Below are 12,916 nucleotides of genomic sequence, written 5' to 3' on the forward strand. Positions count from 1 at the left end.
CTCTACCAACTGTGCAGCTCTCACAAAGGGGGTTTAGGTGGTTTCCCAAAGAAGATTGAGGGCAAAAAAACCATCCAAAAACGAAACACATCACATTTATGTTCCAATCATCAAACAAATTTACTTAGAAGTTAGCTATACTGATTGTAATAAGATCCATGCATGCTTAAAACTGCAAGCTTAACCAGCAATTATGATTGTGTTTCTTATACTCACAATCTTTTAAGTACTGATAAAAATGAGCAATTTAGAGGAAGTTGAAGCTTAATGCCTGCATTAAAATGTTGTGGGGTGGGGAGGGAAATACACACCATCACATCCTTATGAAGACCTGTTTGGGAGTTCAGAATAAGGTGCCAGGAGAGAAGCATGCATGAGCACAGACTTGGAAGAAACGGTAAAGAATGGATTCTGGACATTCAGAGTTAAATATGAAGTGCTTTGGTGGTATCAGTAAGGATATCAGAGAAGACCTTGGGATCTTTGCCTCATGTGAAAAGCTGCTTCCAGATTTGGTTGCTGATGATGGGAGTAAAGATTAATTCAAGCTGATGCAAAGCAGAGAAAGTAGAAGTGTTGCACTGCAAGAGTGGCTAACTTTTCTTGGACCAGAGGTCTGAATTCACTCTCGGACAACCCTCTGGAGGCCACATGCCGGCAGTCACTTTGAACAGATGGTGGGAATACAGGAAGTTATGTCTTACCATTGGGTCCATCTAAACCCAGCATTGTCTACACTGGCTAACAGCTGCCCAGGGATTGTAGGAAAGGGCTAGTGTGCTCATGCATACTCTCTTGCCCCTCATATGCTTACTTAAGCCTTGGTCAGAATGCCTCAAGACAGATTATTATCTGTATTCAGTCTGGAAGTATCTCCATTAGTGAGTCACATTTGCCTCACTTCTCTTTTCAAACCTTTAGGAGACTGAATTGCTCTAGGAAACTGAAGAGGTTCAGTACTATGCATGCTATCCACTGAAGTGAGGAAACCAACTGTGAGAGTGAAGGTTTTGTTTTGTTTAGGGATTATTGGTTTGGCAGCAGCAGAGACACCTCTTTCCAGCTTCCACCCACCCCACCCCCAGGCAATATCCCAGACAGCTGAGACAAGCTATTAGAGCAGGGGTCAGCAAACTTTTTCAGCAGAGGGCCGGTCCACTTTCCCACAGACTTTGTGGGGGGCCAGACTATATTTTTGGGGGGGAGGGGGATGAATGAATTCCTGTGCCCCACAAATAACCCAGAGAAGCATTTTAAATAATAGCACACATTCTACTCATGTAAAAAATCGCTGATTCCTGGACCGTCCGCGGGCTGGATTTGGAAGGCGATTGGGCCAGATCCAACCCCCGGGCCTTAGTTTGCCTACCCATGTTTTAGAGACTGGCTTTGGCCCGTTGAAAAGATGCATGACTGACAGGTGTCCAACAGGTGCAGATTGGGAAAAGCTGCAGCTGTTTACACACTTGCTTGTCATACGCATTTAAGAAAGCACAGAAGCCCTGGCAGAATGAAGTGGACGACTATCAGGCCTAGGGCCAAATGGATCCATTAAATGTGGACCAAAAAGTCATGTTACTCCCCCCACCCCACCCCGGTAACAGCAGCCTCTTGTAAATATTAAACTGGCTTAAAAATAATAATAAAAGTCAGAGAAGGAGAGTTCAGGGTCCTCTGGAAAACAACACTTTGGCATCAAGGGACTACGCTATAAGAGTTTCCAAGGCCAAGGGTGAACCTACACTGGTTAGTTTTAACGTTAAAAATGCGTAATAAAAATGTGACACCAGAAGACACTGTAGAGCAGCGATCCGCCGGCAATGGGAAATTGCAAAGAGAGCTATACTACTTTTCTTTTTTACATATCAGTGTAGATCCAGTCTAACTCTAAAAAGGCTCCTTCTCCTGTTAGTTACAGTAAGATAAGAAAAGCAACCTCAGGTAGCGTCTTACTTTTATACGGAACTTTAAGGACCTATCAAGGCCTAACATGCATACAGAGAGACATTTTCACTAACCTGCCTGAACTAGCCAGACATGCCTACCACACCCAAAGAAAGGCACACCGTGATCCAAGCCTTTGCTACATGACTTACAGTACTGTGTTCGAAGGACTGGCAGCAGGGCAGCTGTTCCAAGCATCACTCTCCCCTCCATAGCAGATGTTTTGCCCTCTAAGGGCTCCTTCCTCACCTTACCAAGTGACACTTCCTCCTCTTTTCTAAAATGTAGTCCCTAGCCTCTCCCATCACCAGCCACTCAGCTGCCCCATTGTGATCTTCGGCCTGATAGCTTCAGTGAACACAAAATAAGTTACTAACCTTACTGAAAGGTCTTACACGTACTGCCACTTTCACACTGTCCGAACCGGGCATGATTCTGGCGCTTTAACTCTTCCAAGGAAATCAGAAACAAAACAGAGTGCATCGCTCAAGTTTTATCTTCAGGACCTTGTTTTGGAAAAAGAAAAGGGTAGAGTGGATCCTAATACAGCTGCTGCTTTGTTCCTCAATTATTTATGTCCACTCATTACCTGAATGTTACCTGATACATTATTTCTAAGAGGAACTCCAGAAGGTCACATTTGCCAGCATTGTGTACCATTTCTAAAAGAGGCAACTGAATATTGGGCATCCTATGTAAAACTTCATTTAAAGTACTTGCCTCTTTCGGCTTCTCTCTCAATTTGAACCACAAATCTGATTCAACCTGACTCCACTTTCTCTGTGCTGCAGTGATATAGGTCAAACACTACAGGAGAATGTATATTTCCAGACCATTTTATTTTACCAAAATTGTGGTAGCATTTCTCTAGTAACCACAAAGTCTATAAAACATGCATCATTTCAAAATATCAAATTTGGGGGCAAATGTAAGGAGGTGAAATCCCTGAAAGTGTTGAGTCCCATGGTAAGTAATTGCGAACATATAAATATTTCTAATGTTAGAGACTCCTGCTGATGCAGCAAATTGAAAGAACAATGAAACATCTGAGGTGAGATTTTGTTTTATAAACTGAAGAGCAGCTTTCCCAAGTTAAGACAAATACAAAAAAAAATATTGCACAGCTTCAATACAATTGTTTACATTCCGACTTCAATAAGGTACGTGTTCAACCAGAAGAGTAAGGAACTTGTATGCAATTGATAACCCCTATTACCAATTCCCAAAAGGTCAAAACATTTTCTATAAATTCTAAAACTGCCAAATTTTAATTTTCAAAAACATTGCAAGATCAAACTGTTAAAAAAAGAGTAGCCTCCCATTAGAGAAGCACCAACAGTGACAAGCCATCATTAAAATCCTCTTTAATTTATTTGCGCCACACACCTCTTTTATTCTTTCTCTCTCAAAAATCTAGTGGACAATAATCGCTGTTAAGTATACATTTTTATTTAACATTCCTAAAATAAGATTATTTACATATTATATAAATGTATGAAGTCTTATAAAATAGAAAACCTGCATTGACTGAAGAAATCACACTCCATACGGAGTTACTTATTGAAGACCTTTAGTTTTCTGAAATTTTACAATAATTTATATAAATTATCTTCCAAATTAATGATTTTTCTTAATATTCCACACAATTCTGATGACTTTACAAGCATTGGTGTACAATACACATATTTAAAAACAGTTATAGCCTCTTCTTCTGAACAATTGGCTTTGGAAAGCTAGTTATTCTCTCGTTCCTATGAACAGTCTTACGAACAGTCTTTTCTGCTTTATCCACGGACTCCTTCTGTTTGCTTTTTGCTCCATCTACTGGCGTGCCAAAAGGAGAAATGAATTTAATATCCATGTGTGCTGTTGACCAACTGCTATCTTTCTCTAGGACTCTGCAAGGAAGAAGAATGAGAGGTTACACTGACAAGTTATGTTTCTGTTTAGATGAATGAAGACTGAATAATTAGCTGTAGGCTCAGTCATCATCATCATCATCATCATCATTTATTACTTATACCCCACACATCTGGCCAGGCCTCCCCAGCCACTCTGGGTGGCTTCCAACAGAATATTAAAAACACAATAAAACAACAAACATTAAAAACTTCCCTAAACAGGCTGCCTTCAAATGTCTTTTAAAAGTCAGATAGTTGTTTATTTCCTTGACATCTGGTGGGAGGGCATTCCACAGGGCGGACACCACTACCAAGAATAATAATAATAGAGTATAATTGTACCTCCTTTTGCGTCCGTGATCCGTTCCGGAGCCCCCGGACACTTGACAAAAGGGACGCTCGACAAAGTGCTGCTCTGCGCATGTGCAATTTAGCACTTCTGCACGTGTGGCAAACCTGGAAGTAACCTGTTCCGGTACTTCCAGATTTGCTGCGGACGTTCGACGAAATGGACCCTAAACGGGGAGGACTCAAAACGAGGTACAACTGTACATGCAAACAGTCCAATGTTCAATCCTGAGCATCTCCACATAAGGCTGGGGAAAATGTCCTGTTTGAAACCTAGATTGCTGCTACCAGTCAATATTGAACTAGATTAACAGATGGCCTGACTTGGTATAAAGTATTTCTTATGCATTAGGGCATGGATGGGGAACAGAGGCCCCTTTAGATGTTGTTGACCTCTACTCCAATCACCTCCAGCCAACATGGCCAAGATAATGGAAGTTGGGAGTCTGGCAATATATGAAAGGCCACAGAAGACCAAATTAATATCTTTTTTTATTATGATACCAAATGCCAAATGCATCACTGTGATAATTTCTGCACAAGACTGCTTTTGAAATAACAAGGTTTGTTGGGGGGGTATAGAATCATCCCATACTTGCTTGCTTTTTTTGCTTTTGACCTTGTAGCTCTGCTTCTCTTTACTTTCTGCTTCTCTGAAGTTTCTATTGAGACTGCATCCTTCTCCTCTTTAACTGGTAATTCCTAAAGGACAAATGTAGAGTGGTAAACCTACACAAAGTGAAGCTGTTTCTCTGCCATCTCCTTTTTATTTACTTTTTAATTTATTGCCCACATACGAATGTGTAGGCACTAGTAGTGACACTGGTAAACCAGTGCCATACAGTAGTAATTTAAAACATTCATACGCAAAACAGAAAATACAAAACCCCTTAAACACAAGAAAGCCAACAACAGAGGCAGGGCTGGGACAAGGGTGCATAGTGCTAGGCCAATCTATTCCTGTATTTCCTGCCTCTCCCATCACTCATAAGCCAGCTTCCTTTCCTCTATGTATGGACCGTCAACACAGACAAGCTGGATAGAGACCATTGGTTCCATGGGTACATAATGATATATGGCTTCCAGTCTTAAAGTGGATAATCCAATTTATCAATAAAACTCCTTGCTTTTCCATGTAATTTCTCATATTGACTAATAAAGATAAAAAATAGGCAACATAACTGCCCTGTGTTGCTTGCTGTCAGCATTTCTTCAAATGCTATACAATGAACCTGAAAGCTTGCTTTAAGTGTGTTAAATATTGCAAAAGCTGGCATCTTTTAAACCATTTGTCATTTGCTGTATAGCAAAGGGGTGGTGTGTATATTGTTTTCGCTTGTCATTTGAGTTGCCCTCCAGATGTTGTTGCACTGTTCAATCAGCCCAGGCAGCATGATCGTGGAGAACCACGGGTTCGTGTGCATGCACACGAAAGCTCATACCAAGAACAAACTTAGTTTGTCTCTAAGGTGCTACTGGAAGGGTTTTTCAATTAAATTTTAAAACTTAAATAAAATTAAGCACTTTTAAAAAACAGTAAAAACCAATAAAACTAATTAAGTGCCCTGGACACCCAAGACACCCAAGAAGCAACAGTTCAAGTTGGTTCTAGCAAGCTGCAAATGGTGTTGAAAAGGTCCACTGCAATTATAAACATGTGGAAAGCTTAATCTCCCAAGCATCACATCATGCCAGAAGGGAGAATCTGGCTCTTTCACTAGAAATTTGCTGGCTTGTTCTCCTCAGATCTCTGGAGAAGGGATCAAAGGTTTTACTTACCAACTCTTCCACAATCCTTGAAATACTGGACACTTGTTTCTTCCTAGATCTCAAAGCAGGGGGCGAGAAGACAAACTGAGAAGTCAGGTCTGCCTTGAAATCTTTGAGTTGCACAGGCGTCACTGCTTTCTCACCTAGAATCAGAAAGCATGCATTTACTTTTGAACTTGAAACTAAGCATTCCAGGCATGCAACTAAATCTGCAATCCGGAATAAGCGGAAAGCAGAGTGCAGAGCAGCTTTCCATATACCCACAATTTAACTACTCTTTAAGCTTCTTAGAACACCTGGCATGGCTTTGTTACACAAAGACCCTTTTAACCTTGTACGCTATGGTAGCCAACATGTCATAAAGAACAGCTTTGCTCCTACCCTTTTTTCTGAGAATAGCAGGGGCATTAGGGGAGGTGGGAGGTCTCCATTTAAAGAGGTGTGGGAAACCTCTGGCCCATGGGCCATACTTGGCCCACCAGGCCATTTTGGGCAAGCCATGCCCAACCTCCCTTAACCTGCTGTCATACATAATGTCAGGCACACAACAGGTAAAGGAACCATCAGAAACTTAAAGTGAGCTCCAACTGTTTCTTTGCTAAGCAAGGCATGCTTCCGCCATCCATCAGTTGCACCTTGCTCCTAGAGAGGTAAGTAGTTTTCATTGAACCTGCTTCTCCCTCTCAGCAATGCTTCTTGAACTTCTAAAAACTGGAGCAGTGATATTTGAAAGTCCTTTGGCAAGCAGCCCCATGCTCCTCTTTGACCCTCCCACTTCAAAGGATCACCTGGCAAAATAGTGACATCAGATGATTGACAGTCTCACCCACCTATCAAATTTGGTCTGGGACCAATGGGGAGATAAGGTTCTGGCCCTCCCTGATTTAAAGTGAATGGGCAGCTAAGCTGCAGTGCTGTCATTACAGCAGTAGTGTACCAGCTGACTGCAAATGGACAAGGCAAAGTAAAAACTAATGTCTTATGGAGGGCTGCTCCACACCCTATTGCACTAGTTGTGGTCTATGGTCTTAGAATGTTTTGTTGCAGAAAGTCAGCTCATTCTAAGGCTCTCTTCACATTTTACAGAACAGATGAATCCTAATGTCTCCCCTGTACATGAACTGGGTCTTTTTGTAATGGATATATGCAAAATGCTGAAAATGCACTCAGAAGTCACAACTGGGTGAAACTTTTGGGTACACAATTCCTATATATGTGCCTATGTCAAGTTTGTGAGGGTTGATTAAAACGGCCTGGTGAGCCAAATAGGAAGACCCAGCAGGCCTAATTAGGTCCATGGGGTAGAGGCTCCATACCCAGTAGATGGCATACTGATATCACACAGTAATGTGGGAAGGGTTATAGGCAGTCTTGCTTTAAGAAAAATCCCCAGTATTTATCCTGCTCTGATTTTGTTTTACCCTCAATAGAATTCATGCACAGTAAGCCATTTTAAATAAGCAAAAAAGCCTTACACAACCAAAGGCAACATTTCAAGTACCTTTAGATTTTTCTTCCAGTTTTGTAAGAGGAGGAGAAAAACAGAATGTCTCATTTCTATCCAGGGTGGGACTCTGTTGCATACTCTTTCTGTTGTATCTGGTCCTTTTCACAAGAGTACCACGATGTGCCAAAGTTTTCCCTGTTCCACGAAGCCTTAGTTTGGTCATGTCTGTGGAATGCAATCCTACTGCAATCTCAGCTGCTTGTGGCAAGTGTTCCTCCTCATCTGTACCTTCCTCAGAGAGGGATGGTAACTGGCTTCTCTTTCTGATTGCCGTCATCTTAGACGGTCTCTTTTTAGAACTCCTTGCTAAAGTCTCTGCCTCACTTGGTTGTACAGAATGTTCTTCTAGAACACATTTTTCTGCATCCATTTTCTCTATATTTGTATTTGTTTTTTCTATTCTCACGGATGCAATTCTTGCAGATTTCCTCTTTGTGGTGTCGACTGGAGTCTTTTCTTGAATAGATCCTCTCCTAGTATTTCTTCTGGGAGTGACAAAAGATTTACTAGGTGTTGGAGGAGACGATAAGAGAGACAACTCTAGTCCCAAATCTGCTGACACATTCAAAGGATTCTTTCTTGGTCTGCCTCTTCGTCGCACAGGCAACTGTTTAATAAGTCCAGTCTCTTGATCAGAAACAGTTTCTGATATACTTGTGCTTCGCACCCTCTCCTGCTCAGTTGATATAGGTAGCTGTGGTTTACTTGGCTGTATGTCATGTTCAGAAATGGCTTCTGGTAGACTTGACTTTCTAGGTCTGCCCCTTCTAACTGGTGAAGGTAATGGCAGCTTCCCAGCTGCAGTTTCTGACTGGGTCATCACATTCAGTTCACCATGCTTTCTTGGCCTTCCCCTTCTTGGTTTTGTACTCAGCTGCTCTTCACGAGGTTCTACCTCCTGATCTGAAATCACGTTCTCCGACAGGTGGAAAGCAATGCTTTTTAGTTTTCTTGCACTTTTAGGATTTACCATCATCTGAATTGTATGGTCAATGATAAACTGACTGCCTTCTTGATCCCCTACTAAACTTCTTGTACTTCTGGGAGTCCTTCTGCGAGCAGAAGGTAGCTGTTCACTTGGATGCTCATGAAGCTCTGGTGCAAGCTCTTTTGGTTTTCTAACCCCTCTTCTTGTAGCAATGGTTGCCTGAAACTCCTGTGTGATGGGATGAACATTTGTTGGTATTTCTAAGTCACACTCCTTTGTTTCCTTAGTATCTAAGACTGGGAAAGCAGGAGCCTGTGTTGTCTGTTTTTCTTGAGGTTCTTGTTCAGAACCAAGGGGAAGGCTTTCAGGAATGTTCAATGTTTCTTTTGCCCGTCTAGCACTTCTCCTTGGAGCTGGTGGTAGTAGCAGATCTGGTTTATCCATCTGTCCCAATGGCTGACCATCAGGTAATAAGTCATTTACATTTTGTGTCATCTGTTCCACAGTGCTGGTGCAAGACATCACTGAATCTTCAACTTGACTTAATTTTACATCTTTACTTATTTCGGTAACATTTTGCAGAGGTGCCTGTGGTGAACTTAATACCTTCTTACTTATGCTTTCATGAAAAGACTGGTCCACAACCTCACTTGAAAATTCTTTACTTCTTGTGTCTTTGATTACATCCAATAGGTTCTCAGCAATAGCCATCTGAATAGGTTCAGATACATAAGGCAACACCTCAGCAGTATTCTGTGATATCTGATCACTAGTAACAGTAGACACTGTGTTTGTGATGAATTCTGGGTTGCTACTTCCAGCACTATTTACACAGGCACCCTCTAACTGGCTGGTTGATTTAAGAGGGAAAGTGTGCAGTGCACTAGAATCTCCTATCTCAGCTTCTTCATCCCCTTCTAATATTAACGTAAAGTTGTTTTGGGACATCAGCAGATCTCCATCTCCTCCAGTAAAGTCAGATTCACCAGCATCTTTCTTGAGTAATTCACATGTGACTTGCTGCTCTATAGCGTCACTGCCGAACTGATATTTCAGACTGCTTGAAGGACATAGCTCATTGTACGGAAGTGCCTCAACTACAGCTTCTGAGATGTGTACTTCACGTGTTCCACCACCAACAAGCTAAAAACAAAAAGTATATAAATTTAATTCTAATACATGTGAAAGTTTACAAATATCCAAGGTATGTACACTGGCAAACCAATAATTCCAAATAGATTTCAAAGAAAGTTCAGAAGTGCTAAATGAAGCCCTTACATTTACTTCTTGACTTGCAGGTTCAATATTAAGTGGTATTTTCTCTTGCAGGACTGCTATATTTTCTTCGCTCTCAGCTTCTTTTGACCCATCTTCATCTAATGCTTCTCTTTCTTCAAGTTCATTTTTGGAATGAACACTGACAATGTCTTCACTATCAGGAATACTTATGACAGCTGAAAAAGGATTGTCATCTCATTACTTTTCTTATTTTATTGTTTCCACATTAAAACTTTTCAGTGATGGATATTATGATGAGACTAATAATATTTAAGGAACTGTTCGGACCTCTGCTCACTTTTGCTTTGCAGAATCAGAAAAACGGAGGTTTTTCTGAGCTACTGTGCCTCTCAGCCAGCAATATGAAGCTACCAACGTACAACAGAAGTTTGCAGTTGGATAAATATTTGTTCTCCCATTAAATAAGCAATTAGTGCATTTAAAGTCAATGAATAATTGTTAGCACAATTGTGCCTCCTAATCCAAAGGAAAAACGTGTCACAAATTACAGCTTTTGCAATGTCTGAGATCATTCAGGATATCCCCATTTAAAAAAAAAAAATGTTAGTCTTTTGCGAAAACTTATCATATGCTAAAAAGTCATCCCAATCTGCAATTTTAATTGGCTTATAAGACAGTAGTGCTTTAGTCCAAAATTAATTTGATAACTTAGAATGACTCCTAAGTCCCTTTTAAATAAAATAAAAGCATATCCAGATTTCCAATTCTGGCCAAATTTCAAGTTTGTACAGGATTTGGAGGCGTATCATTTCCCCCACTGTAGATTATACAGTACCAAATTATACACAGCATTGCAGAATGAGAAGCACAGATTTTAATAAGTAGAGGAAATGTTTTGGGGTATATACTTATACAGTGGATGCTCGGGTTGCAAACGCGATCCGTGCAGGAGGCGCGTTCACAACCCGCAGCGTTGCATCTGCGCACACACGGGTTGCGATTCGGCGCTTCTGCGCATGCGTGGAGCGCGATTTAGCACTTCTGCGCAAGCACAGAAACCTGGAAGTAACCTGTTCCGGTACTTCCGGGTTCGGCGCGGAAAGCAACACGAAAACGCGTAACTCGCAGCATTCACAACATGAGGTATAACTGTAATTAAATATTTCATTTAATTAAAAAATGGGATCTTGAATAGTTCAGAAGTTACTATATTAACATAAAATAAATATGACAGGCTAAGAAGATTTTAGCACACATGCATCAAAGGCACACAGTGAGAATCAAGTCACACAACTTCAAGCTTTTCAATATTATTTCCCTTGTCTGATTATTTGAAAATTTGCTTGATTATTCAAATATACATACATTCAGCATCTGTTCCTAATGGCTCCAAAGCTTGGGGACTTGCTTCATCAAGGAGCTGGTTGTTTTCCAACAATGGCAGCATGCTGGACTCTAGGACATTTGTTTGACTTTATAAGAAGAAAGTAAGGGACAGTTTCACTTACAGTTTTCATATAAAATGAGTTTTGAAAACGTTTTATGAAAGCTATCAACACATTTCTGTCAACAAATACCTTAAACAATTCCAATTATTATTGAGCTGTACTGCAAGAGATACTGCAAAGCCAGTACTGTGGAAAAGTCTGGAATCTACCCCTTTGTTATATGCAAATTATAAAATTCTGCAGATGTTTGTTTGATTAACCATTCTCAAGCATTAATGTGCACGACTTTATCCTATGCATATTTCCTCTGAGTACACTTCACTCAGGGTAGTTGCTATGCAAAATCCAAATGCACACTTCTAAGGAAAAAAAAAGTTTTCCTCTGTGTGGCAAATTTGGCAACTTGTCAATTCCTGCCTTAGAGTGGGACATGGTAAGAACTGACTAGGGCAGGGGTGGGAAACCTTTTTTACCTGATTGACAGGTGGGTGGGACAAAGGTCCTTGAACTTGCATTTATACTAGTCCTATGCTCTGTGTTTGGGAAGCTTTGTGCAGAGTTTTATGTAAGCCCTCTATCTAGTGCTTCCCATGTGCTGAGCATACAGCTGGCGAAACTACTTTTGGCAGGGACAGGCTATACAACAGAGTTCTCCAGCAGGAACTCAGTCACAGAGCCAGTGTAGCAGGCTTGAAGTCACCACTCATCAGCTGATGGATAGTGTCTGCAACCATGCTTTCTGCAGTGACCCAAAGGGGGGCTAGGGAAAATGGCCTTGTGTGTAAATTTGGCACACATGCCAGGCTGGAGGTACCCCCCATTGCTGGTTTTGAGAGAGAGAGAGAGAGAGAGAGAGAGAGAGAGAGAGAGAGAGAGAGAAAGCTGAACAATTGATATTGCAATTTGTCAATATATCGAGATTATCAGGGGATCAAAATAGAAGCTTGCAACTATCAGCATGCTGTTTGGGAGATAGTTGGTCACAGAAAACAAATGCAAATAAGAGAAAACACTACAATCAAGGCTGTGAAATGGTGCTCCAGCTGTGTCCCTTTTTTCACTAATAAATTTATCATAATCACAGTACTGAAGAAACTGGATGCAAAAAAATGTAAAAGGTATGAAGCATGCTACATCTGGGATTTTAAAAAAAAGATGTACTTGACATGTTCACCTTTCATTAGATGGCATAGAAGAGACCGTAGTGTCAGGAATAGCATTTAAGTGATGCATCACAAATACTTCATCCTCAGGAAGTGAGCCATGGTCTTCACCTTCTCTTTCAGGTAGTCCTATGAACAGGAGAACCCATAAACAGACAAGACTGCATCCTTCATGCTAATTTTAAAAAAACTAATACAGTATAGCTGCAACCAGTAAGTCTTGATTTTAGTAGCAAGAATTTACGATTTTGGCTTGGCTGTCACAAACCACATTTTTTGCTGCCACCATTTCCTCTTTGTAAGATTAACTGCCACCAGTAATCTTTAATCTCACAGGTTCTTGTTTGGCAGTCCACACCCCCACCCTCTTCTGGTGATTCACAAACTGTTATACTTCTGCATACCTTGGATGGCCCCCCAATACATAAAGCCACTGCTTCTTTTCCAAATTGATGTGTCATCAGCCACCTGAGTTTGCTATTAGAGGGAATCATAGAAAATTTCTCCACACCCCTTCCCCTTTCCAGTATCTGCCAGATGTACTGTTTCCAAATATGGTGGCTGTGTTTTGGCTATCTCCATCATGCCCTATTTGGGAGTTTGAGGGTCGATTTTAGCAGTGTTGGAGAAGCAATGCTGGATTAGATGGATCTCTCCTATGTTACAGC

General features: G+C 41.0%; 1 protein-coding gene across 2 annotated transcripts in view; it reads right to left on the bottom strand.

The window, feature by feature from the left end:
* Positions 1 to 2,991: 2,991 nt before the first annotated feature.
* AHCTF1 (AT-hook containing transcription factor 1) overlaps positions 2,992 to 12,916 on the bottom strand; it is a 47,785-nt gene continuing 37,860 nt past the window's right edge. Inside the window, exons 30-36 of one of the 2 annotated variants that reach the window (XM_033144401.1) lie at positions 12,260 to 12,377; positions 11,003 to 11,109; positions 9,683 to 9,852; positions 7,465 to 9,541; positions 5,973 to 6,106; positions 4,789 to 4,895; positions 2,992 to 3,842 (exon numbers count right to left, since the gene is read on the bottom strand). In XM_033144401.1, the coding sequence (XP_033000292.1) occupies positions 3,641 to 3,842; positions 4,789 to 4,895; positions 5,973 to 6,106; positions 7,465 to 9,541; positions 9,683 to 9,852; positions 11,003 to 11,109; positions 12,260 to 12,377 (2,915 nt within the window). In that variant the 3' untranslated portion in view covers positions 2,992 to 3,640. Of the gene's footprint in view, positions 3,843 to 4,788; positions 4,896 to 5,972; positions 6,107 to 7,464; positions 9,542 to 9,676; positions 9,853 to 11,002; positions 11,110 to 12,259; positions 12,378 to 12,916 lie in introns of both variants that reach the window. The other variant, XM_033144400.1, reaches the window with a different exon arrangement.

This window comes from Lacerta agilis, chromosome 3, assembly GCF_009819535.1.
Source record: "Lacerta agilis isolate rLacAgi1 chromosome 3, rLacAgi1.pri, whole genome shotgun sequence".
Taxonomy (NCBI): domain Eukaryota; kingdom Metazoa; phylum Chordata; class Lepidosauria; order Squamata; family Lacertidae; genus Lacerta; species Lacerta agilis.